The sequence below is a fragment of the Telopea speciosissima genome, chromosome 4 (assembly GCF_018873765.1).
Source record: "Telopea speciosissima isolate NSW1024214 ecotype Mountain lineage chromosome 4, Tspe_v1, whole genome shotgun sequence".
Classification (NCBI taxonomy): Eukaryota; Viridiplantae; Streptophyta; class Magnoliopsida; order Proteales; family Proteaceae; genus Telopea; species Telopea speciosissima.
In genome coordinates this window covers 68,119,835-68,145,178 of record NC_057919.1, presented here as the reverse complement: position 1 = coordinate 68,145,178, position 25,344 = coordinate 68,119,835, and the positions used below count along the sequence as shown (strand labels likewise).

The window sequence follows — 25,344 nt, the reverse complement described above, 5'->3', positions numbered from 1 at the left end:
AAAAAGAAAAGAGAGCCAATATTATGATCAGAGCAAGGCATACAATGTGTTCCCAACCTGAGAAGCCAAGCCAGGCTGAAAATGACCTTCAAGCTGCCATGGAACACCATGAAACACATAAATGGGAAAGGGATAGGTGCCTCGTGCTAGCACGCCCAGCTTTCTCATACAAATCCAATCTCAGATTTGAATCTTCACTTGGACAAATGTTGGCTGGCTGACTAATATTTCGGACTTTAATCATCACGTGGACAAATATTGGCTGGCTTAATAACTATTTTGAACTTTAATCATCAATTGGACATATATTGACTGGCTGAATTATATTGCCTTCAAATGAATGCGTAGAGCCACAGAAAAGCTGACATTAGCTCAAGCTTCATTGATATCAAGCACCCAAGTTGAGCAAAATTTGTATTCACAGTGTTTGAGGTTGTGGCTCACCAGGGAACAGATTGACCAGAAACCGGTGAATCATTTCGAAGCTGGTGAAGGTGATAGCAGCAGCTGGGGTGGTTCTCAATAGGTTGGTAGCACAACCACGGTAAAATCCAGGAATACCTTCTTTTTGAAAGACTTTCTTAATGCAATCAATTCCACCAGAATATCGCTTCTCTGAGTGGTGTCCCTGTTCTTGAAGCCTTGAACGCACGACCTGCCCAGGAAGGGGAGAAATGAAAAAAGATTAAAATACTCATGTTGGGCGATATTGATATGAAGCTTAGGGAACATTGGTAAAAACTTATTTTGCAAGATAAAGGAAGCTGCAAATGGTTTATAATAATTATAAACCTTTTTTTCATCCAATCCTATAAACAAGCATTAGAAATAGCTTACAAGCAGTTGGTACAGAAATCCCCTCCCCCTGTTTTTCTTTTTGCTTGCAATTTCAATCAACATTAAAAGATTCTTGGCAATATTATGAAGAATAGGGAAAATATTTCGGTACCAATAATCTTCTGAATCCCCCCCCCCCCCAAAAAAAAAAGTTAACAGAAGAAGAGCCCTCAATGTACTTTATCAGGAAAAAAAAAGTTCAAATGGAAAATGGTCATGACAAGAAAAAAAGGAAAGCTGGGATATGAGATCAAGGCAATTTCAATGTTTCTAGGAAACCGTACCTCATGTGGATACGTCAATGTTGATGCAATTACTTTGGAGACCGACGAAGCAACAGCAACATCACGTGTACTGAGTGTATCTGTGGTTCTTTTATCTAATATCATCACATAGGGTCAGCAGCAATAACTCAACATTCTTGTATGGCAAAAAGGATACATAAGATGCAAATTACCTCGCTTAGCCAAGTAAATTTTGATCTTCTCGTATGTCGGGAACTGAATGGCAACATGGCTAATTCCTGCCAATGCAGGCACAAGACCACTGCTCACCATATGAAAATCAGAGAGGTCATTGGATTAAGAAATAAGCCAATTATCAACTAATAAAAGAAGAGTGTGATACACAACCTGTATAATCCACGAATGCCCTCCTCATGAGCTATTCTCCTCAAAGCAGACAGTGTACTCCTATATGGGACCAATCCCGTCCTCATTCCTTGAGTCTACACAGAGAATATAAAAAATATAAATTACAAAGTTTCAACAAATGGTAAATGAACTAATAACTTCTACAGGAAGCTGATCGTACCAGAAAGAAAGCAGGGGGATAATTCCAAAATACTTGGTTTAACTTCTTGGTCTCTAAAATATTTTGAGAGACTCTTTACACATGGAGTATAGGCCTTGTTCTTTAGTCTCTAAATAGGCCAATACCTGATATAGTAGAGGCCATATCTGTGTCCACAAGCCTATCATCTTATTCAATTTAGAGAATAATTTCAAACAGGGGCAATCTAGTGATAATTCATTAAGACATTAAAAGCTTCTTCTAGGAGGGCAGGCCTTGGTGCAACGGTAAAGGTTGTTCCATTGTGACCAACTGGTCATAGGTTCGAGTCTGGAAACAGCCTCTCAGCGAAAACAGGGGTAAGGCTGCGTACATTATGACCCTCCCCAGACAGCAGGGGAAAGGCTAGATAGGAAAACGATAGGTTCCTCCATTAAAAGAACAGCAGGTCAATCTAACCAATAGCACAAGAAGCTAGGGTTTTGGAAATCCAGTGACAATTGTGATCGATGAAAGCTGTGATGAGAATCTAATTTAAATGGTTTTTAAATTGATCCCAAATGAGGGAAAAGATCCAAGTAAATGATTCTGCCCAATCATACAAGAGACTTTTACCATCCAATTACAAAGCAGAAAGTATGTTAATTGCTTTGTGCACATGATGTAGATCGAAGCATGAAGAAGAAAAGGACCAAAGTAGATTTCCGGAAAAATTACTATTTACGTGAACAGTACCACTGTTCATGTGTCACTGATCATATGCACAATGATATGGACCCCCATATGGACTGCTGGACTGGTGGTTTTCTTGATGAATTCTTCTAGAAGATCTTATTTTCTTTAGTTTCTATTTTTGGGGACAATCCTCTTACTTTATATTTTGGAGTTTCTATTTCCGCGTAATCCTTAGTTATTAGTTACTTACTAATTTGATTTAATAGCTAGGATTTTATATTACTTGCTGTGCAAGTCCCAAAAGCCGCCTTGTAAGGGACTTTCTATTTTCAGTGATTTCCTTTTTGTTGTTAGCATTCACTATCATATATGTAATGGACCTATTGGGTCCTCCCCACAAATTTATGAATAATTTGCTTTGTGCAAGGAAAACCTGTGAGATGTAATAATGTGAGAAGCCTTGGATGAGATGCCCTAGTCCGAGAGAGACTACCTATCCTTCTTCCCCTTCTTCTTCTTCTGTCGTTACTATTTTCCTGCAACTGCAACCAGTAATTACAGAGACTATCGTGGCCATCAGTCTCTTCTTTCACTGCTGTTTATCTGTGAAAGAAGGATTCCAGTGTCTGATACAGGGAGAAATTGGCTCACAAGGTTCTTTTCCAGAACCTGGGCCAAGCCGCAGGCAGGTCCTTGCTGTCCCAACCTGGCCCTGCTAAGTTTATTTTATATAGTTCTTTTTGGGTCCACTTGGGTCCATTATTTTGGAACAACTGCTGGAGAAGACTTTTTGTATTCTTAGTTTGCCTTTTCATGTTCCTAGGTTAATTAATGTAGTGGATTTTACTTTCCTAGGTAGTATTAATTAGTCTTTTAGTTTTCCTAGCTTAGTAGTTATTATATCTTGTTTGTAGTTCCTATGTCTTGGGAACAGCTTTCTAGGTCTTGGGAATAGTTTCAATGTCTAGGAATTGTTCTCTATGTATGGGGAATTCCAAAGGGGTTTTGGAATTCTAAGGGTCTCTAATGATTATTTTGCTGTACTCAAGATTTCTATCTCTATATAATGCAAGTCCTAGCTGCTCTCAAAGGCAACCCCGAATTTTGGAAACAAAAATCCTCTTGTGAGAACCTTGTGAGAAACAAGAGCTGTGAGACTCAGCAACCCAGGTGGGACTCCTGCGAATTGGCCTAGGTGCAACTCCTACGGCTGGTAGACTGGTGGGATCCAGCTCTACAACCTAGCTATCTATTTTTATACCTACCTATTCTCTTCCAGATTCTATCTTGGCTTGCTTACCCTCTCGGGTTTGCATCAGTGTCCCATCAACAGGGCTTGATATTGGGGGAGATATACTGTCTCGGCACCTTTGTTCTGAACTTTCTGGACAGCAGACTTCCAAGGTTATTTACATCACATCTAAGCAGTAGAATGAATCCAGGCTTTGGTATGATCTTACCCTAGACTTCATTAGGTTGTAGTTACAAAAGATGAACCTTTACTTTCTATTTTTGAACCTCTAGTTTATCTCATGATCTAGCCATTAACCTTGGCTGGAATTTTAAAGCGTTAATCCCTCCTAGGTACGCTACCTTCGACTACAAGGATCTTCCAATCTGAGTCATCTAGTTGCTATTTAGGGTTACTATTTTATTCCTGGGTTTTATGTCTTCTGTATTCTGCCGACAGCATTAATTTATCTTGCCATTTGCTCACTATGGTTAGGTATTTCATGACTGTACCTTATATCAGACCTGAGGCTCTATAAGTGTCATAAATCCTAATTTATTAGAATGTTGTTGGGACTGGTATCTATTGTTCTGCTGCTGGGATAGGTGTTATGACCTGCTGTTTTGTCAGTGCCTGTGATCCTATTGTGGGACTGGTTCTACATTTACACAAGGTTGTTCCCTTGGAAGATTATCATTTAGAGTCAAGATCAAGGTTTAAAGTATCGGTATCGGGTATCATATCAGTCGGGCGATTTTAAGAGACATATCGTATCGTATCGTATTGGAGATACGTATTGAATAGTGCAAAAACGTATGAAAATGGTCAAAATACACATGGATATACACTTTTGGACACAAAAAATAATATAAACAAGCGATATATAACATATATCATGCATAAACACTAAAATGGAGAATAATGTATAGCCAGACAAGTGCATTAAATTGAAATTGTTATAAAAGATGATGTTTTTTGCATGTTTATAGCCATGAAGAGTATTGGATGATGCAAAGCATGATGTTGTAGCACTCCTTGATTCATTTTTTAGTCCAAAAGTGTGAAAAAACAAGATTAAATGCAAGATTTTAGTCTTTTGGTTGAATGTTTTTCTTCATTTTTTTGTTAGAATAGGAGTTGTATCGAGTCTGTGAGTGAAAATGGCTTTTCTATGGAATGTATCGATGGTATTGGTACGTATCGGTATGTATCAAGCCATATCAGCCGATACTTATTAAACACCCATAGAACCCTTTTAGTAGGCGTATCGTTATGTATCGATGCGTATCGTATCGGCCTACATTGGCCGATACATTTCGATACAATCCGAGACAGTCCATTTTTTTTAAAAAAAATAGATGTATCGGTACTGACCGATACCGATATGTATCAGCCAATACGATACGATACGTACCGATACTTTAAACCATGGTCAAGATAGTCAAGCGTTAATAGTTTAAATTCTAGTGTAGGATGCAGCACTAGGTTACCAAAGACATTGAAGTGATAAGTTCTATTTTTGACTGTTTTATATGCCAAATATGGGAAATGTTTGTGTATGAGATCCTAGGTTCTCTTGGGAGTACTGATGTGATGGTATAGGTGCAATTTGTTTTAGTCAAACGAGCCTCTAGAATGGTCTTTCTAAGTCATAGTGGTTAGGGTCTACATCATAGATTGTCTTGTTATATCTTAATGGATATGGATCATGATGTTACTCCACCGCTTTTGCTAACGGAATAAAAATGAATTGTCTCCTGGTGGAAGCTAAGACACTCCAACCATGAAAACCCTAGGATTGCTGCTCTTTAACTAAGACCCGCAAGCTTCCGTCCACATAACAGCACTCTAAGCATTGGAGGCTTGCAGCATAACCCAAAGGCAGACCCATAGAATTTAAGCCTTCAAGACTTCATCAGCATATAATGGATCAGCAGACAAGAGACACCTTCAGTACCCAGTCAAATGTATTGTGAATTCAGGAAAAAAAAATGAACCTTGGGAATTCAAGGTTAAAATGCTCCCTTGAGATGTTTCTCCCACAAAAACCTTGTGGAAGTACTTTAGCCCCAGATCTTTCTAAAGTGAGGAATAAAGGTCTGCTCTAGAAATAAGTCAAAAAACTTCATATTGGGATTCAATTGGGGAAAAAATATCAATGTCTGAAAATTCTAGATTTGTCTATCCTAGTATTTGTGTCAATTTTAACATTGGCCAATATGTAGACAACTTGACCATAGGTTGTGTTAAAACTCTGTAGAACTGAATGCTTAGATGATCAAAATAGATCATCCAGGCCCTTTATTTATAATAAACTGAATTACAACTAGTCACAGTAGAAGTAGGAATGCCACCTCAGCCTAATCCTATTAGGAATTCCTAATCCAACTAGGAATGCCAAAATAGAGATCGGCTGAGGGGGAAAAAACAGAAAAAAGAGAAAACAAAAGAAGGATAAATCATAATACAACTAGGACTAATTACCCCTATCGGGTAAATAGCCTATTTCAACACACCCCCTCAAGTTGGAGCATAAATATCAACCATGCCCAACTTGACCAGAATAGGATGAAAAACATTTCCACTTAAGCCATTAGTGAACACATCAGCAAGCTGGTCAGCAGACTGCACAAAAGGAACACACACCAGCCCCCCTTCCAACTTCTCTTTAATAAAATGCTTGTCAACCTCCACATGCTTGGTACGATCATGCTGAACAGGGTTGTGAGCAATGCTAATAGCAGCCTTTTTGTCACAATATAACATCATGGGAAGAGGAACAGGAGTACCAATATCATGTAATAAACCCTTGAGCCATAACATCGCACAAATACCTTGTTCCATAGCACGAAACTCAGCTTCAGCACTAGACCTTGCCACTATGTTCTGCTTTTTACTACGCCATGTAACAAGGTTGCCACCAACAAATGAGCAATAGCCAGAAATGGACTTTCAATCAGAGAAACCAGCCCAATCTGCATCAGTATATGCTTCGACACGAAGATGACCATTTGGAGACAAAAGAATTCCTTTACCCAGTGATGACTTCAAATACCAAAGAATCCGGATAACAGCAACAATGTGAGAGGAATGCGGATCATGCATGAACTGACTGACCATACTTACAGATACTGCAATGTCAGGTCTTGTATGAAACAGATAAATGAACTTACCAACCAATCTCTGATAGCGACCTTTGTCGGCCGGTGTTCCCCCCTTTTCTTTAAGTCTGGTAGTAGCATCCATAGGTGTATCAGTAGGATGACACCCTAGCATCCCAGTCTCAGTCAAAAAATCTAGGATGTACTTCCTTTGAGAAAGAAAGATGCATTTAGAAGATCGAGCAACTTCTATCCCTAGAAAGTAATTTAGGTTTCCCAGATCCATTATTTCAAATTCTTGTTCAAGGTACGTCTTCAACTGGGTGATTTCATGACTATCATTCCCGATCACCACAATATCATCCACATAAACTATTAGGATGGTTACCTTTTCACCATTTTTCTTGATAAACAGGGTATGATCAGCATTGCTTTGCTTGTAACCCGCAGAGACCATTGCCTTGTGAAATCGTCCAAACCAAGCACGGGGGGACTGTTTCAGCCCATATAAAGCACGCTTCAATTTACAAACTTTCCCACTGGTTTTATCACAAGAGAAACCTGGTGGAATGTCCATATATACTTCCTCGTCAAGTTCTCCATGGAGGAAGGCATTCTTCACATCTAATTGTTGTAATTCCCAACCCAGATTCACTGCACAAGAAAGTAGCACTCTGACGGTGTTTAGTTTCGCAACTGGTGCAAAAGTCTCCTGATAATCGATCCCATAAGTCTGAGTAAATCCCTTTGCAACCAAACGTGCTTTGTATCGATCCACAGTGCCATCTACCTTCTGTTTCACCACAAACACCCACTTACATACAACTGGTTTCTTTCCTGGTGGTAGAACCACAAGTTCCCATGTATCATTTTTTTTTAAGGCTTGCATTTCTTCCATCATTGTTGTTTTCCACTTTCCATCTATAAAAGCTTCCTGCCAATTTTGGGGAATACGAACAGAAGAAAGAGAAGAGACAAATGTACGAAAGGATGGAGAAAGGGAGTCATAAGAGACAACATGAGAAATGGGATGCTGGGTACAAGCCCGAATACCTTTACGATGAGCAATAGGTAAATCAGGAGAACAAGGAGAAGATATGTTACCATGGGTTTGATCTGGTTCCAGGGTTGACAACTGTGGTAGTGCCGGTGCTGTAGTGGATGGAAGCTGCTTGTATTTGGAATGTCCCCTGTGATAGGTTTTGAGATTAGAGTGTTAATTTTCTTCTGAAATTACCTAATGGTTTGTTGGACTGGAGTCATCTCCCCCTGAAGGGAATTGTCACCAATAGGATTTTCAGCATCTTCTAAGTTCTCCCCCTGGGGAAAATCCTGTGGGGAACCAGCAGAGACATCTTCTAAGTGCTCCCCTTGGGGGAAATATGGTTGGGCACCAGCAGAGGGAAGAGGGGTGGACGCAATAATCGGTTGAGGGGCGGGATCAACAGGTGGTTGGTCCCTGGTCTGGGTTTGTACGGGAAGGTCAACCATCACATCTTCACTAAAAGTCTCCCCCTGAAGAGGTGTGGATTGATAATAGGAGAGAGATTCATGAAAGACAACATCCAGACTAGTGAAGGTGCGACGTGTAGGAGGATGGTAACACTTATATCCTTTTTGGGATGGAGAATATCCCAAGAAAATACAACGGACCCCACGGGGTTCGAGCTTGCCAGGAGAGCGAGTATCCCGAACATAACAGACACAACCAAAAACTTTAGGTGGGACGACAAAGGAGGAGGAACCCTGCAGTAAAGAGGCAGGGGTGTCAGAGTCAAGGACTCGGGTAGGGAGCCTATTGATGAGATAGGCAACAGTTAGGACAGCATCTCCCCAATATTGGGGAGGGACAGAATGGGCAAACATAAGAGCCCGAGTCACCTCAAGGAGGTGGCGGTTTTTTCTTTCAACCACACCATTTTGAGCTGGGATATCGACACAACTGGTTTGATGGAGTATACCATGGGCAGCAAGGTAGTTTTGGAACTGACCATCCATGTACTCTTTACCATTGTCACTCCGCAATATCTTGAGAGTGGCATTGTATTGGGTTTGAATCATCTTATGAAAATTTTGAAAACATGAAAAAACGTCACTTTTGTTGTGCATTAAGTAAACCCACGTACTCTTAGAATAACAGTCAATAAAAGAAACAAACCAACGATGGCCTTTGAGAGATGGTTTTCGGCTAGGACCCCAAACATCAGAATGAATAAGAGTAAAAGGAGAAGAACTTCTTTTATTAGAAATGGAATAAGTAGAACGATGTTGTTTAGCCAAAACACAGGCTTCACAAAAAAAAATCGTTTTTATGACATTCTTTAGCTAATGCTGGAAATGAAAAGGATAATGTTCCTAAAGGGGGATGACCTAGTCTATTATGCCATTGTTGAAGTTCAGAAGAAACTAACGCGCTTTAATGTATAGGAGAAGCCAAAGGTGGTGGTGAAGTAGGACTCCCATTATCAAGCAGGTACAATCCAACATGCATCTTACCACATCCAATCGTCGCCCCCGTTGCCAGATCCTGAAACACATAGCGAGAAGGAAAAAAAATCACTTTGCAATTTAAATCACGAGTAAAGCTACTGATGGAAAGAAGATTAGTGGTAAATTTAGGAATATGTAAAACAAAGGATAAGGGTAAGGAAGGGGTGCAACTGATAGAGCCCTTCCCAGAGATAGAAGAGAGAGAGCCATCAGCCACCCGTACTTTATCTTTACCAAATGTAGGAGAGTAATGAGTAAAGAGGCTGGAGGATCCAGTCATATGATTAGTGGCACCTGAGTCTATGATCCAGGGAGAGGAGACTACTAATGCACAATGACCAGCAAATGAAATACCTGAGTGCGTTAAATGTGAACCTGGAGGTGTGGAAGAGCTGGCAAGTGTTGATGTAGTAGAAGCAGCAGAAGCCTGTAACATACGACAAAAAGCCTGAAGTTCTTCCTTGGACAGTCCAGTGTCAGTAGGAGGAGCTGGAGTGACAGTCTCAGTATGATTAGCTTTGTTTTTCGAGCAGCACATTTAACATCAAAGTCGGCTGGTTTACCATGTATCTTCCAACAGGTGGCCTTAGTGTGCCACAATCTGCCACAATGCTCACATTTAACTGCTGTTTTTTCGGCTTTGGATGTGTCAGAAGTAGTAGAGGTCGAACCAGCCCCAACTTGTAAAGCTGATCGGTCAGTAGGGGCAGAGTGGAGCATAGCTGAACAACGTCGGTTTTCAATGTTAACCAGTGCATATAATTGTTCGAGTGTAGGAAAAGGATCCTTACCGAGAATTTGTATTCTTATTGGATCATATTCGACATTGAGACCAGCCAAAAAGTCATAAACTCAGATTTTGTCAACATGTTTTCTATAGGCAGCAATATTAGTAGCAGAGGTGGGTCGATAATCCAAGTAATGATCAAGTTCTTGCCAATACTTACGAAGTTCAGCATAATATTGAGAGAGAGTCAACTCATTCTGTTTAGTCTCATGAATTTTCTTCCATAACTCATATACCTGCGCATCATTCCCTACCTGGGAATAGGTTTCCTTGGCAGCTTTCCATATCTGAGCAGCAGTGTCGAGGAGAAGATAACCAGGTGCAATGGAAGAGTGCATAGAATGGATGAGATATGACATTACCATAGAGTCATGAGATAAACATTGATTCTGTGCAGGCCCCTCTTCATCAGGTTTCACAAGGCTGCCTGTAAGGTGGCCTGTATAACCACGGCCAGCAATGGTGAGATAGATGGATTTAGACCACAGCAGGTAATTAGTTCCATCTAATTTAGTTGGGGAAGCAAAAGGAAGATACTCCGAACGAGTGGATCCATCTAAATCAGCTGAAGTCAGATCAGACATGATGTACAGCAAATGGGTTTTGAAATTCCCAAAAAATTAGCTGTCAGAAAAGGCTGAAACTGAGGTCGAGTTTCCCTCTTGTAATGGAGAATAAGTCCTCAAAAAAGGAACTGATTCTGACCAACCAATAAGAAGCCCTAATTTTTGCAAAAATTAGGGCAAAAAACTGTTGGAGAGAAATCGCAGATCTGAATCTGTTTTGTCTTGATTCAATACTGCAGTCTTCAAACAGGAAGAGGTGTGTGCCAGGAATAACAGGAACCAATCTCCAAAAAACAGAAATCAATCTTTAGCTTTGTGGGAAGAACTCGATCTCCAATGGTGGAGGGAACCTGTCGGCAGTAGGCAACACCAGTAAACTGAAATCTTCAATGAGGTGAATGCAAGGACAGCATCTAAATCTTCATTAGATCACCTCATAGGTGCTGCCCTGAATGGAAGAGAGGAGCCGAGAGTGATGGAGAAGGGAGAAACCAGAAGTAGTGGGAGGGAGGAGAGGAAAAAAACCAGAGAAAACTTGAAAGCTTCTTCTTAGATCTGTTTCTGCTCTGATACCATGTTAAAACTCTGTAGAACTGAATGCTTAGATGATCAAAATAGATCATCCAGGCCCTTTATTTATAATAAACTGAATTACAACTAGTCACAGTAGAAGTAGGAATGCCACCTCAACCTAATCCTATTAGGAATTCCTAATCCAACTAGGAATGCCAAAATAGAGATCGGCCGAGGGGGAAAAAACAGAAAAAAGAGAAAACAAAAGAAGGATAAATCATAATACAACTAGGACTAATTACCCCTATCGGGTAAATAGCCTATTTCAACAGGTTGCAATTTCCAGACATGTAGACTATGCCTCCAAATAGGAGCCTAGTCAAAATTCAGTTCACCGGCTTTCCTATCATGAGAAACAATGGCATTCTAGTATGCCGAAATATTGAAAATATACACAAAGCAGACAAAAATTGGTTGACCACTCCATAATTGTCTTTCCAGAACTTTACATTTGCCCAATTTCTACCAAACGTTTATGCCTTGCTTGAAATTGTTGAGACGTCGCCTAAAGTCTTTTACACCCACCCATCCGTTCCAACTCTATAAGGGGGTGTTCCACAAACTATTCTTGCTTCAATGACTTCTCCAGAAACACGGGAGTCTATGCTTGTGGATGTGACCCTATTAATGGGTGACCAAATATATCTTGTAGCCAAAACTCTTCATGCCTATAAAGGGGTGTTCCCACAAACTATTCTAATATTCTTGCTTCAATGACTGCTCCAGACACACAGGATGGCTGTATAGACTAATCTTTGTGAAACCAAGACCACAGTGGAGACTGAATTCTGTAAGACCAAGTCTGATGTGTACACTAAGGCCAGATTTGATATGATCTATTTCAATTTCGGATTGGAAAGCTTTCAAACAAATCCAAGATTGCTTAAATCTGATTTATATTGAAGGAGTTATTGATGCAGAAGCCAAGTTGTTTGACAAGAAATACTTTAGGAAGATTCATAGGAGAAGGGCTGGTTCACTTCACCAATCGGTGGACCAACCCCATGGGTCATAGGGCCAACCAACTTTAAGTTGGGCCAGCCCAAGTTGCTGGGTCTCTCAAACCCAGAATCGTGGGGGGTATAATTGTCATTTTTATGACAAAATTTTGTACAACAAGTGAGGGTCGAGTGTCACTATAGTGGTCCCCATTTGTGTAGTTAGTTAATAACTTATATTCCTAAGTTAGTCATTGAGTTATTTAGTTTCTAATTCTAAAGATTTAGTCAATAATTTAGTTTCGATATCTGTCTTTTCTTGGAAAGCAAGTTTTGCTCCTATTTATTTATAAGACTGTTTTCAGCCACCCCCACGATTTATCAAATGAATGAAAGATTGCTTATGCAAATTATGTTTCCTTCTCAAGTGATTAATTTGACTTGAAGGGTTGAGAAACCTGGCTGGGAGAGCCGAAGTACCTTTATCCCTTTTTCTCTTATTCTCTTCCACTCCCTCCTACCCTGCTCGATCTCTGCTGGTGATTGCTGGTGTGCTGTGATTATTGCTGCTACTGGAGAAGATCAATCGTGGACTGAAGACACTCATCCATTCAACTGTTGCTGCTGCTGATTGCTCCTTTTGGCTGAAGCTACTGCTGCTGCTTTCTCCCAATCGAGTGCAGGCTGTTGTACTCCTGTGCTTGGAAATCTGCTGCAACTTCAGAGTGTGACATCTCCATACTCCTCCACTCCACTCCACTCAATCCCACTTTTCACTCCATTCCACTGGCTGGATCTGGCCTGCACCTTAACCTTCTATTTTTGGTGCAATCTCTAGATCTCTAAATCACACCATCAGAATTGGCTGGGATTTTCTGCAGAGCTTCTCCCCTGTACAAGCACCACTCGACCTAACTTTGGCTCTCTTCTATTGCCTGATTTGACTTCTACAGATAAGTTCCTTTAACTTTCTAATTTGGTGTCCTGCTGGTAACTTGTGATCTAGCCATCCTATTTCAATCCTGTTTGGAGGTCTTGCTGGTTATCCTAAGACTCACACTTGACTTTGTGATGTAGATCCAAGCCTCCTTGAGTTGAAGAAGCCACCCTAGGCATAGGGTCATAGTAGGAGCCTTAGATTAGTTCTATACTTCATTTTATTTTTATGTTTTTAATTGAACCGGTTCAAATTGGTTGCAACCAATTGGTTCAATTTAAGTTGGTCTAATTTAAGTGAAGTGTTCCCATTGGTTAGTAGGATCTTATATCCTATTGGTTAATTAGGAATCTCAGCTATTTAAATTGTTTTAAGTTGTTCGGGTAAATAGGGCTTTTATTTTAAGTGTTTTATTAGTCTCACACTCCTTCCACGATTTTGGAAGAGAGAAAGAATTTAGTTTGTATTAGGATTTGGCCTTAGGCCTTTATTAATCACAAAATCGTGGGAGGCTCCCCCACAGTTTAGTTTTTAAAAAAATATATTGTTTATGCTTGCTGCCTTTGCTCCTGTGAGAGTGCTGCTGCCTTGTGGATCTCAAGGTGAGGGATTGGGGGATTACCAGTTGACTTTTGCATCTGTTAAGATCGGGAGGTTCTTCTTCTTCACTCCTTGCACCTGTTCAGATCGGGAGACTCTTCTACAAGCTGATTCAAGTTGCTGTTATTGAGTTCCCGCAAAACCAGTGAGTTACTTTATTTTCCTGCAACTACCCTGCTGTTTCTAATCTTCTAACCTAGACCTACATTTCCACACTCGATCCCCATAACCCTAACTTCATCTAAACTCTGTTCAGCCCAATTCCCTCCATCAATCACCATCAAACTTCAATCACAGCCCCCTTAGACCTCCCCCTCCACTCAACCTTAGTTGCAGCCTCATCCCAACACCCTAACCCTAATCCCCATCTCTCTAAAACCCCAAAACCCTAAACTAGCTGTCCGGCCATATTTGCCCATCAGAAACTCACCCAAACCTGGCCGAGTGCTGTTCCCTATCAGCATAGAGCTCGACCTGAATCCCTGCCCATAAATCCTATTCTAAACCTAGATCTCATCATCCCCTTCATTCCCAAAACCTGAAACCCTAACCTTAAAATTTCCAGAATTTCAAATTTTGTTTAAACCTATTAAACTTATACCATTAGCTTCCTTTAGACCTGCCCATCATTATCATATATCGCACTCACCTTTTACCCTAGCATTAACCCTAGTTTTGCCCTAAACTACCCAAGTACCCAATTCTGCCCAATCGGTTATCAGTTTCAGAACTTCTGTTCACCTGGCTCCTAGTAGGGTCCTATCCTATCTAGGACTACATTACTTTGATATTAGTCCCATTGAGTGGCAGGATTTGGATATTTAACCTAGGCCTTATTTCTAAATTTCAGCCTTTGTGTCACCCTGCTGTTGAGGGTTGTTTTAAGTTGACTGCTGAGTATTCAGGGGTTATTTGGGACTAAATCTAACCTAGAGTAGTTCTACATTAGTTATGTTCCAATCAAACCTTATTCGATACCATGTCCAAGAACAATATACACTATGAAACTAGGGTCAAAGCCACAAGTATTATTTTAAGTGTTCTCTATATGAAACTAATGCATGGATTGAGTTCAAAATGTCAAAAATAGTCAGCACAACAAGAATCAAGGCAAAAAACACAACTTCTGAGCTGCAAAACCAGGGTTTCGAGTTGGCATAAAGTACCAGGTTTTGACCATATAACCTGGGAAAACTTGGTTTCTGGCTGGTCAAAACCAGTGTCGGCACCGAGTTCTTGAACCTTGGGTTCGGCTTCTCTTCCAGTTAGGTAAAAGTCTTATCTTACTACCCCTCCTCCCCTTCTGTTACTACTCTTCTCTGTTCTTTACTTCTCTCTTTTGCTCGGGCCAAATATTCTCACAGCCAGCCATTGTTTATAGTTGATCTCCCTCAACCTCTTACTTCTTTCTCTACAACTTTGGGAGGTTACTTCTTATCTTTCAGCGACTATACCAACAAGGTACTAGTTCAAAAACATGCTTGATTTAGGAGTATCAAACTGAAACACAGGTTCGGTTAGAAATTTACCGCTAGATCTGACTTCAGACCATGCTGGTTCCTTCATTGTTTGTTCTTCCCATGTAAGACTTGTCATGCTTGGGAGAAGATTTTATTCCCAACTGCTCACGTAAAATGAGTCCCTAAAGAGGGAGATCTCATGCTTGAGCCCAAGCTGGTTTACCGCTGGCTGAAACAATTGAGCTATTGAAGAAGAGTCTTCTTCGAATGATATTCTAACCCTATCTTGTTATTTGCACTAAAGTCCCTCACTTTCAACTTCTTTTAAATTAGCCCTAGCTTTATTTGAATTCTAGAAAAGGTCTCTCCCTTTTGATTTAATTATCTTTGAGTCCTTTATTTTGTTACTTATCAACAAGGGGATTCTAAACTTTCATTTATTTATGGTATTGTCACTCAACCACTACTTGAGATATTTGTTGTTCTTGTGGCCCATAGCAAACCTATAATCAGGGTTATTGAACCCGGGATTGCATCAATGATGCATAATTAACACAAACAATTACCATACTTCTCTAACAGGCAACTACAGTCATGATTCTAGATTAGCAGGGAAAGAAAAACTCTGGTGTTCATGACTTCAAGTCATGTCTGACATACTTGAAATCTTGTCTTCACAACCCAAAGAGGATTGGTTGCAATAGTTGTTGCAGCTCCAGCACCAGCAGCAGCTACCATGTTTGCACCTATCGAGAGTTCATGGCTTCCAACTACATAAACAATACAACTTGAATGAAATTCTAGACTTGACTAGTAATATCCAAAAGTTAAAATAGATGCTCTAAGGTAGTGAGAAAAACATTTCTATTCTTCAATGTACTAAAGTTAAGAAACTAACCATCAGAATAGAGTAAGCTTTTGAGCTGCTCGTACATGGCAAAATACACCTGCAAAATTTAACCTTTAATTCTTTCTGAAATTTGCGAGGTACCAAGCAGTAAGAAAACAAAATAATTTTTCTGGTATGGGAATAGAAAATTCAACTTTGCACCTTATTACTAGTCAAGCAAAAGTGATGCATTTCAGGAAAGGATCACAACTATTATAATTAATAAGTATGTAAGACTTTTCATCATAATATATCAGCAAATATTGTAATCGAGGAAGACAATGCAACGTAGTGGTAGCAGATGGTCCATAAATGGATTGTGTGATAAGTTTGTCACATAGTTGACAGATAACCAGCCAATTCCAGCACCCAAAGCCTACCATATATACTTGAGCTTTAAAGTGATCATTTTATAAAAACAATTCAATACTGTCAGGCATACTTGTTCAAAGTGACAAAAACAAGCTTTCTGCAAATTTAACATCAACTTACCATAATCAATGAAGGTTACTAACACAAGTGAGATCTAGGATTCGATTATTAAGTGTTACCTCAACATCAGACACCATTTCAATGAGAATGTTCTTATATCTTTTGGCCATTCACCCTCTTCTTACCCAGCATAGATGCATTCCAACAGACCATACATTTTCTTTTGGAGGGGTGCAACAGATGAACAGACGTAATAAAGATGTCAAAAGGATTTTCTTGTATGATAAAGATAGTATAATAAAGATCAACATACGTAATAATATTGTGGCCAAGTGGTCACGGGTTCGAGTCTGAAAACAGCCTCTCTGTGAAAGCAAGGGTAAGGCTGCGTACATTATGACCCTCCCCAGACCCCGCAATGATGGGAGCCTTGTGCACTGGGTACTCCCTTTTTTTTTATACCCCTAAAAATGGAATGAAAGTTATTATGAGGCTCTTATGAACCCACACATTCACTAAATCTACAAGTTATTTTCACTCCTTTCTTATTCTCTCGTATACACATTAATAAGTTGTTACAAAATTGATGATTTAACTCAAGGAGACATACTCACCGCCCAGTTTGGGAGTAAAGCCAACACAGTAGGAGAAAGTCCACGATACATGCCACGTAAGCCCTCCTTTTGGAATATTTGTTCCAAACTCCCGACTATGAGGCTACCTGGTCAAATGTAGGTCATTACCAAAATTTCAGCTTTTAATATGATTCTTAGCAAAAAGAAAAAGGAAATAGCAGATAATGCATTTGCTACATCATAGATGATTAAAATAGCCTCTTCACAAGGCAAATTATTGCATGCCAAACTACTACGTGGATGTTATCCAAACTTCACAAAATTAATTTGTGTTGTGAATTTGCACTCAGAATTGGATAGATGAGTTACTTTCTTCTTCTTCATCTTCAATAATCACTAAAATGAGTGGCATCATAAAAAGATCTACAATTTTCATAAACCCCAATTTATCCCGCCATGAAGTTAATTCGGAGTCCATAGAGCATGACACTTGATTGAGAGTGAGATACAATTCCTCTAAATGTGTACTGCTTCTCTTTTGACATTATTTGATTCCTTTATCTTTTGTTGCAACCGTCAGCGGAGTCAGGGAAAAGGAAAAAAAAAGCAAAAAAGCACGTACCTTTAATGGTTCCGTTTCCGAGCTTAGGTAGCCCATGGACCTGAAACCTAGTCTTGATCACATCCAAAGGGCAAACAAATGTGGCAGCGATAACTCCTACATCGTAATTTAAACCGTATAAAGGAGAAATGAAGAATATGCAAAGCCAATCCCTAAAAAAAAATTAAATTATGCGATGGGAAGAATTCAACGAACCAGCAGCGGCGCCGGCGCCAGCATTGCAGAGTAGACCCTTAGCATTAGGGCCAAGAGAATGAGATTCGCCGTGCATCGCTGAAGCTAAAATAAAGATGTCGAAAGGAGGTAGATTCTTGAGCCAAAACTAGGGATTCCTCTCTCGAGAGGGAGATATCAGAGAACCAGGGTCGCATGGCCAGATGATATACCTATGAATTCGAAGATATCCGTTGCGGGTGGAATAATAAGCAACAGAAAGCTAGAATTTCGATGAGATCGAAGGAGAGGGAGGAATTGCAATCAAAAATGTTTAATCTGTGTTGCAGTGGGAAGATGAGGAAAAAGGTCGCCGTTTCTTACCATCTCTCTTCCTCTCCTGTTGACGGGTTCGCTCCCCCGTAAATTCGTAATCGATTGAACAGCAACATCAATGTTTCACGATTTTTATTTTTAGGGCAAATTACATGTACTTTCCCTTTAGTTTGATCTAATTACAAGAAACCTTTGATTGTTTGAATAATTACATGAACCTTCCCTGAACTAAAGTGAGGCTTACAAGTAACCCCAGTTAAGTTGAAACCGTTAGTTAAAACAAAACATTCATTCATAAATGATCATATTCCCCCATCATTAATGTAATTTGCCCTTTTACCCTTATTTTACAAAACCCAAATCCGTCTCTTCAACCTTCCAACGTCCCAATCTCATCTTCCATCTCACCTCTTTTTTCTCCGACGATCTTCAAGCTAGAAAACTAACCGCGACCAACTCTGACGATCTAAAAGCCCTCTTTCTCATTCGTTTTTTCATCCATACTCATTCCCAATATGTACAATAACTCAATTCTCTCTCTCTCTCTCTTAATGGTTTTTTTAAGAGAGGGCCAACGCAATCAAACCTCAAATGCTTTCTAGAATGTACAACCCCAATTGTTTGATCACAGTTTCTACCAAAGGTTCGTTCGATTGGTTTTTCTTAATTGTTTCCTTTTCTTTTACAAAGAATGAATTCGTAGCTTTTATGGGTTTTACTTTTATTTCTTGTCTTGCAGATCGCCATGAAAAATCTTAATCGACTTTGGTATCCTTGAGAAAAAGAAACAGTAGAATATTTCACATTGGAGAATCTCTGGAGTTGTTATGGTGAATGGAGCGCTTAGGGGGCAGGAACTCCAATCATATTGAACAATGAAGAAACTGTTGTTCAATACTATGTTCCTTATCTCTCTGCAATTAATTCAGATTTTCACAAGCACTGCAACCTTAACCAGAATCTGATAAGCCATCACTCAATCTTTTATGGTTTTGATTTCTTTCTCTGTTTTGATAAACTTAGCTGGGGAAGAATTTGATTCCTCACAATTCAACAAGTTTAGAACCTAGATACCGCCATATTAGAGCCTAAACTTCTCAATGCAAACACTTCAGAAATTTCCCAATGCCCACCCCTTTGCTCAGCGAAGGTTAACTGAGGGATCTGGTTTTTTGTATTGCGACCTCAAATGAGTTGTCATGCTTTTCTTGTCTTTGAAATCTACCCCATCTAGGTTTTGAAGATTTCTTGGGCATTTGGAGGTTACATGGTTTTGCTTCTTGGTTGGGGAATACTTAGTTAGGGATGTCAATGGGTCGGGTTGGGCCGGGCCTGTCCTAAACCCTGACCCGACCCTAGAGGCCTTAACCCTGACTCTGACCCTGACCCGACCCTGCCAGGGTCGGGTTGGTCCTGATTTATGGCACCGTCCACGTGTCTCATTAGACCATGTTTTTGTAACATAGGATCTCAACCTGTGGGACAGCTAATAAATATGTTGAAAAAAACAGCGTGTATATAGTCTCTCTCTCTACAATTGTGATGGTGTCCCCTCAATAGGCCTGGAAGTTTATAGGGACTACAACTAAATAACAATCATTTCAGTGACTCTTTTTATAGCCCTGCTCAAAATAGTAGATGATCTACTCTTTTTATAGGTTCCCACTTCATGATGATGACAAAGCTAGTAGTTATCTCTTCTACAATTTTCTTCTGTTTTTTTTTTTTTGTTAAGAAAATACTTATATTAAGTATATAATATATATATATAATTAATACAGGGCCGGGTCGAGTTAAGCCCAGGATCTAAACCCTGATCCGACCCGACCCTGCCAAGATCAGACTATAACTAAACCTAAACCTGACCTCAGGGTTGAAAAATTAGGGTCAGGCTCGGGCCGGGCTCAAGGCGTGTTCGGGCCAGCCGGGTTTTATTGACATCCCTATACTTAGTTGGAGTTTAATAATGGTGGAACCAGCAACAGGGGGTGGGGGCAAGGATGAGAGGTGGGACTGACTGTAGGGCTGGGGGTGGAGGGGCAAGAAAGGGGTTGCAAGAGGAGGAAGAATAAGAAAGAACGAATGAAAGAATGAAAGAATGAAAGAATGAAAAAAAGAAAGAAGAAATAAGGAGCAAAGTTGTCTTTTACATTTCAAAATTAACATCTCCTCACCTCATTAACACACGTCAGTTTTAGGGGTGCAGATATAATTATTTAAAAAATAAAAATTACTTGTAATTAGACCAAAGTATAGGGGCTAATCGTGGTGCTGCTGCTACTTTTTGTTTCCTTTCCAAATTCCAAATAGGAAACGTGTGCCACACGTTTTGCTTTGTAAACTTCGTTTATTATAATCAGGTGAACCGGAGACTTTTAACTGTCAAATCGGTATATAATCTAACTGACATCAGCGTGTCTCGTACTCTCGTTGTGTCTTATCAAGTGGAAACACCTATCTTTCGTTAAAAAAACATAATTTGGAAACAATTGTTTGGTTCACGTGTCGGTCACTTCGAATATCAATTTGCATCGGAAGGATCAAATCAATCCTTTTTACCAACAAATATTGGTATCAAGTGGAGAATGTCCTATGTGCCGCATCGCAAGCTTTGCCCAAGCACATAGGCTTACCATTTAGAGGAGCAGGGTGATTATTGCGTTCATCTTTCATGTGTCTGGGTGCAACTCGCGCTGTTGCACAAAGAACAGCGGCCCCAAAAAAAAAAATAGTTGAAAACACTTAGTAATTTCACGTATTGGTTGGTCACTGTGAACATCGATATGTATCGGACGTATCAAGTCAATAACGAATCATGATCGATATTGATCTGCATCAGCTGATATAAAGATTCAATACTTACACATATATACAATTTGATGATAATATATGTCCCATCTATTGCCAGTGAGAGGAATATTTATGGAAGCAAAAAAAAAGAGATGCCATCACCTAATAGTTTACATGTATGGGATAGGTGATTCAAATGTCAGGTAAAAACTCATTTGAACAATTTGGTCTTGAAAAGTTAATAAGGTTGTTTCATTGTGTCATTTGGAATGATGATGTGGTAATTTTGACAGTTGAATAGTATATATATTAGAATAGTCATGTGTCAAATTATAATCTAATTCAATCAAATATTCTCTTGTGCATTGTCATACACCCCATGCATGTTTATAGTAGTCTAACCACTACTGTGCGCTCTCCCATAATCTTTATTTTTAAATCTTGGTTTTTATCACTTGACAAACTTTGTTTAAGTTGAAGTCTTACATGAGAGCAGGGGGCCTAGGTTATTTGTCAATAAAATTTGGGCCACATCGGATTTATCACATGGTAAATATTTGGGCCGCCTTGATAAGCTTATAAATGCGAGTAATTTTGATTAATTTTGACTCTCTTTTATGTTTCAATAAGATTTATTTTTCTATTCGACTCTATTTGGGTTGAAACTAAAGGGGATAGACAGGTTCTTCATAGTCTAGGGACAGGATGGGCTCCTAGTCCAATATTGGCTCAATGCTAGCTGAAAGCAAATAATATATTCATCAAAATAAGGGTATAGAGAGAATTCATATTTTGATCATGTGGGTGGTAGTGCATACACCTAACTTTGATACATCTAAGCCAAGTTAGGTTGGATTTTTAAAATCCCAGCCCAACCCTAAATCTCCTTAGCTCAGCCCATGCCTAGTCTAATCAGAGCAAGGCTGATATATCATAGCATAGTTCCAACCCAATCCAGCCTAGCATTGATTGACCCTTTTTTGTTTGGTAGAAAACATTGATTGACCTTGGTATCCTTTATTTTTGTCATTTCAAGGCTAGGCAATGTTGGGCTATCCCTAATTTTTATTTTTATTTTAATTATATGTATGATATTATTATGTATAATTGTACAGTATATATTTATAGGGAAAATGTAATCTGGGGACGCCTAGGCAGTGGGGGCCTATAGACCATCCTAACCCCCATGAAAGGCAGAAATTCCACCCCCCGAGATGCCAGTATGCGCTCTCATTGACTGTTATGCATGTGTGATCCCTACGCTCCCCCCACAAAGAATGCTCTCCCATATCTATATATACATTGCCAGGCCAAAACTGTGCTCAACCCGAGGCCTCAATCGAAGCCTGACCCAGTTCCATACTGGGCTATCACCTAACCTAATGCTACCCTAGGCCTTGAAATCTCAACCTTGGTCCAGCCCACAAGTTAAAAGGATTTTTAAGTCTCATCAAATTGGTGTTTGATGAGTTTCATTCTCCCATTGGTTGTATCAACGACGGTTTGGAAGCCATCAGATCTGTCAATGAAGGCGGGAAAATTTCTCAGCCATCGAATAGTTATCCATTCCATCTTGAACTAGTAGGACTCATGAGATCCTTCCAAAAAGAATCTTTTATAAGCGCTTCTATGCAGTGGCTCTATATTAAATCACTGACCATAGGGTCTACTTATATGGATCTAATTGACCATACATTTAAAATTTTAACACTTTTGAAATACTTTTGTTCACGAGATCAGAATCTTTTTGGCCTCCACCGTGTGTAACGCTACACCCAAACAACACCTAGCTATACTTCTATGCACGCCGATGTACCCAGGCTCGGTACACCACCTAATAAAATTTCTCGGACAGGAATATTTCCCGTGGTGAGGTTGTCTTTTGTGTACTTTAATCTCACCCAGTCGAATGGGATCTGAACACATGGAAGAATCTTAGCCACACAAAATATGATTCAATACATGCATGCATAACTCTTTCTCAATGCACCTCAGCCAACCAGAATGTCTGGAATGGAATCTATGCCATAACTTCTTTGTTTTAGCTTTGGTATGAGTGTCATTTGCAGCCACCTGTCTGTGACTCTGAGCACTACCAATCTAAATTGGCCATATCATCAAGAACCTTACTGTTTTTTCAGGGAATCGAAAAACAATACGGATTGCCTAAAATGCCCTTCATTTTCAAGTGTCACTCGGGAATCATTATAACTTTGCTGTCCGAACTCGGAATTGCGAGATTCCAGTAATACTTATGCAGATTGTTCTACCCAGTCCCGCCATTACACCCTCCAAAAATGTCGACGAACATATGTCGAAATACATCAAATAGAAGATCTCGACGAGCTCCACAACCAGAATACCTAGAATGAGATTTGAGTGTCGTTTACAGCTACGTGGCCGTGACAATGAGCACTACCAAGCTAAATTGGCCACATCATCAAGAACCTTACAGGTTTTCTCAAGGATTGCCTAAAATGCCTGTCATTTTCAAGTGCTACATGGGAATCATTATAACTTTCCCATCTGAACTCGGAATTGCACGATCCAGTTGCGTTCCGAAGAAGACTCGACGAACTACAATACTTATGTAGATTGCTCCGCCCAGTTCGGCCATTACACCCTCCAAAAATATCGACGAACACGCTGCCAGTGTGTGATCCTATAAAATCAATGCAACGAAAAGCATCTGGCCTTCACCCAATGTTGTGCAACGCTGCGAAACACTGAACAACCATGAAATAGGAAGCCCCATACTGCCACATAGGCCCAGGTACTCCTAAATCACCGTTAACATGTCACATTACGGGCAAATGACTACCTTTGTGACTAACATGATCATCAAAGCAGCCATGTATGCTGACCAGTACCTATCCAGGCCATATGTACTTTTTAAATTATAAAAATACCCCTACAATGTTGTCTAGACTAACATAAACCCTAAGCAGAAAATCGAGAAAATAATAAGGTCACAACCAACAAAGCAAAATAAAATACCAATTGAAGAAAAAGAAAAAAAGAAAAAGAAAGGGATTAACCTGCACCATGAATCGCGAACAACTAACACAAATAAAAAAAAAACCCCTAATTTGTGAAGAATTGCAGATCTATATAAATCTTATCAACACAAACACACACAAAGAGAGAGAGAGAGAGAGAGATGAAAGATATCTGGATTTGATGGATATGAATTAGAACTAGAGTCTTCAAGGTTGATCACAAAACTAGAGTGCTTTCCCTGACTGCGAGAGTATATGGTTTGCTAGAACGAGAGTCTTCAGGTTTCAGGTTTGGGAGTTTTCTCACCGGCTTTTAGGTAGGTTTTAGTTTTTTATTTTGTTTAATTAAAACTCATAAACATGTATTAATACGCGATTAATACGAAAATTAATATGGTATTTTTTTAGAGTCGCGTATAATTTTACTATCTCATAGAATATGGTAAGAGTCGAATTATTGATTCATACGGTCGGATACAACAATGAATATGCAAATTTACAAACTACGGGAAGGCCCTATTACTTGTGTGTGTGATAGATTAACCGTTATCCATTCTATGGTTTCATGACCTTTGTGTGTAAAAAGGTTGTACACATTCCCCTTTTCAGTAAATCCTCCTTTACAAAAAAAAAATTGAGGCAAAGTTTTCCTACACCCATAGAGGACCCATTCACCCACCATTCTAGGGTTGATAAACCCCTCATAGGGTTTTGGTATGTTCCAAAATATCCTCTCAATACCCATTCCTGCACTCTCTTGGTAGACTCCTACCCCACGGTGAATGGGATCCCAGTTACCTTTTGTGAACGGAAACTCAGTCCAAAAAAATAATAATAAAGACAAAATCTATTATGAGAATGTCTTCTATATCCAAAATAGATTCTAACTTTAGAATACATTCTCAATCGGATTTCAGAATAATTTCTAGACCCAAAATCTACTATAAAAATGTATACCAAACACAACCCTAATCCCCATTTGAAAGTAGGAAAGAGTTTGACTGCCTTATTTTGACCCCTAGACTGGTTTTTTTCGATTTTCCCATGAAAATTTATCCCCAAACCGACCTTAAGCCGACACCGACTCAACCCCAAGCGAAGAAGTCTTTCTTCAGTGTTTTTGCCTTTTGGGTTTGAGACTTTCCACAGACTTAGTAGGAAGTAGGAAACCAACCCACCCACCCAAGCCATCCAATCCAGAAGAATAAAAGGAAGCACCGAAGGAGAGAGACAAGAACTCCAGAAGGTCTAGAATCAAGCTGCGAGGCTGTTCTAAGGCCGGCATTTCCTTTTCCATCTCGTTCAGGATTTGGGTTAATCCTCTTCTCAGAGTTTCAGGTTCGTTACTTAACATACGATTATATTAAAGCATGAACACTAATCTTTGAAATATTCAAACAAGAATAATCTTGGAGTTTAATAATTAAAAAAATGTGAATAAGGTTGACATTTACAAATTTCAACCTCTTTTTAAAAAAAACTGCTCAACTTTCTTCCCTTGCCCATCTCGGAGTTTTAATTCTTTCTGTTTGGGTGGTTTTAATACTCATTTTTTTTTATA

General features: G+C 39.6%; 1 protein-coding gene across 3 annotated transcripts; it reads right to left on the bottom strand.

Annotated features, from left to right (window-relative positions):
- Positions 1-299: 299 nt before the first annotated feature.
- Positions 300-17,901, bottom strand: LOC122659904 (nicotinamide adenine dinucleotide transporter 1, chloroplastic-like). Of its 3 annotated transcripts, none has more exons than XM_043855070.1 (9): positions 17,701-17,901; positions 17,506-17,601; positions 16,923-17,029; positions 15,886-15,934; positions 15,648-15,757; positions 1,470-1,564; positions 1,295-1,383; positions 1,122-1,216; positions 300-655 (listed from the first exon to the last, which is right to left on the bottom strand). In XM_043855070.1, exons 1-9 carry the CDS (start codon positions 17,774-17,776, stop codon positions 419-421), a joined length of 954 nt encoding a protein of 317 aa, XP_043711005.1. In that variant the 5' UTR covers positions 17,777-17,901; the 3' UTR covers positions 300-418. The 3 variants fall into 3 exon arrangements, with proteins under 3 accessions (XP_043711005.1, XP_043711006.1, XP_043711007.1); XM_043855071.1 differs by having other exon boundaries at positions 15,648-15,754; XM_043855072.1 differs by lacking the exon at positions 17,506-17,601.
- Positions 17,902-25,344: the final 7,443 nt, after the last annotated feature.

Bases quoted from the DNA above. Each gene is read 5' to 3' on its own strand.
- LOC122659904 (XM_043855070.1), bottom strand. From the start codon at position 17,776: ATGCACGGCGAATCTCATTCTCTTGGCCCTAATGCTAAGGGTCTACTC. The intron at 15,935-16,922 runs GTGAGTATGTCT...TAAATTTTGCAG, and splicing joins CTTTACTCCCAAACTGGGCG to GTGTATTTTGCCATGTACGA. The intron at 1,565-15,647 runs GTATGTCAGACA...TTCTCTGTGTAG, and splicing joins TTGTGAAGACAAGATTTCAA to ACTCAAGGAATGAGGACGGG.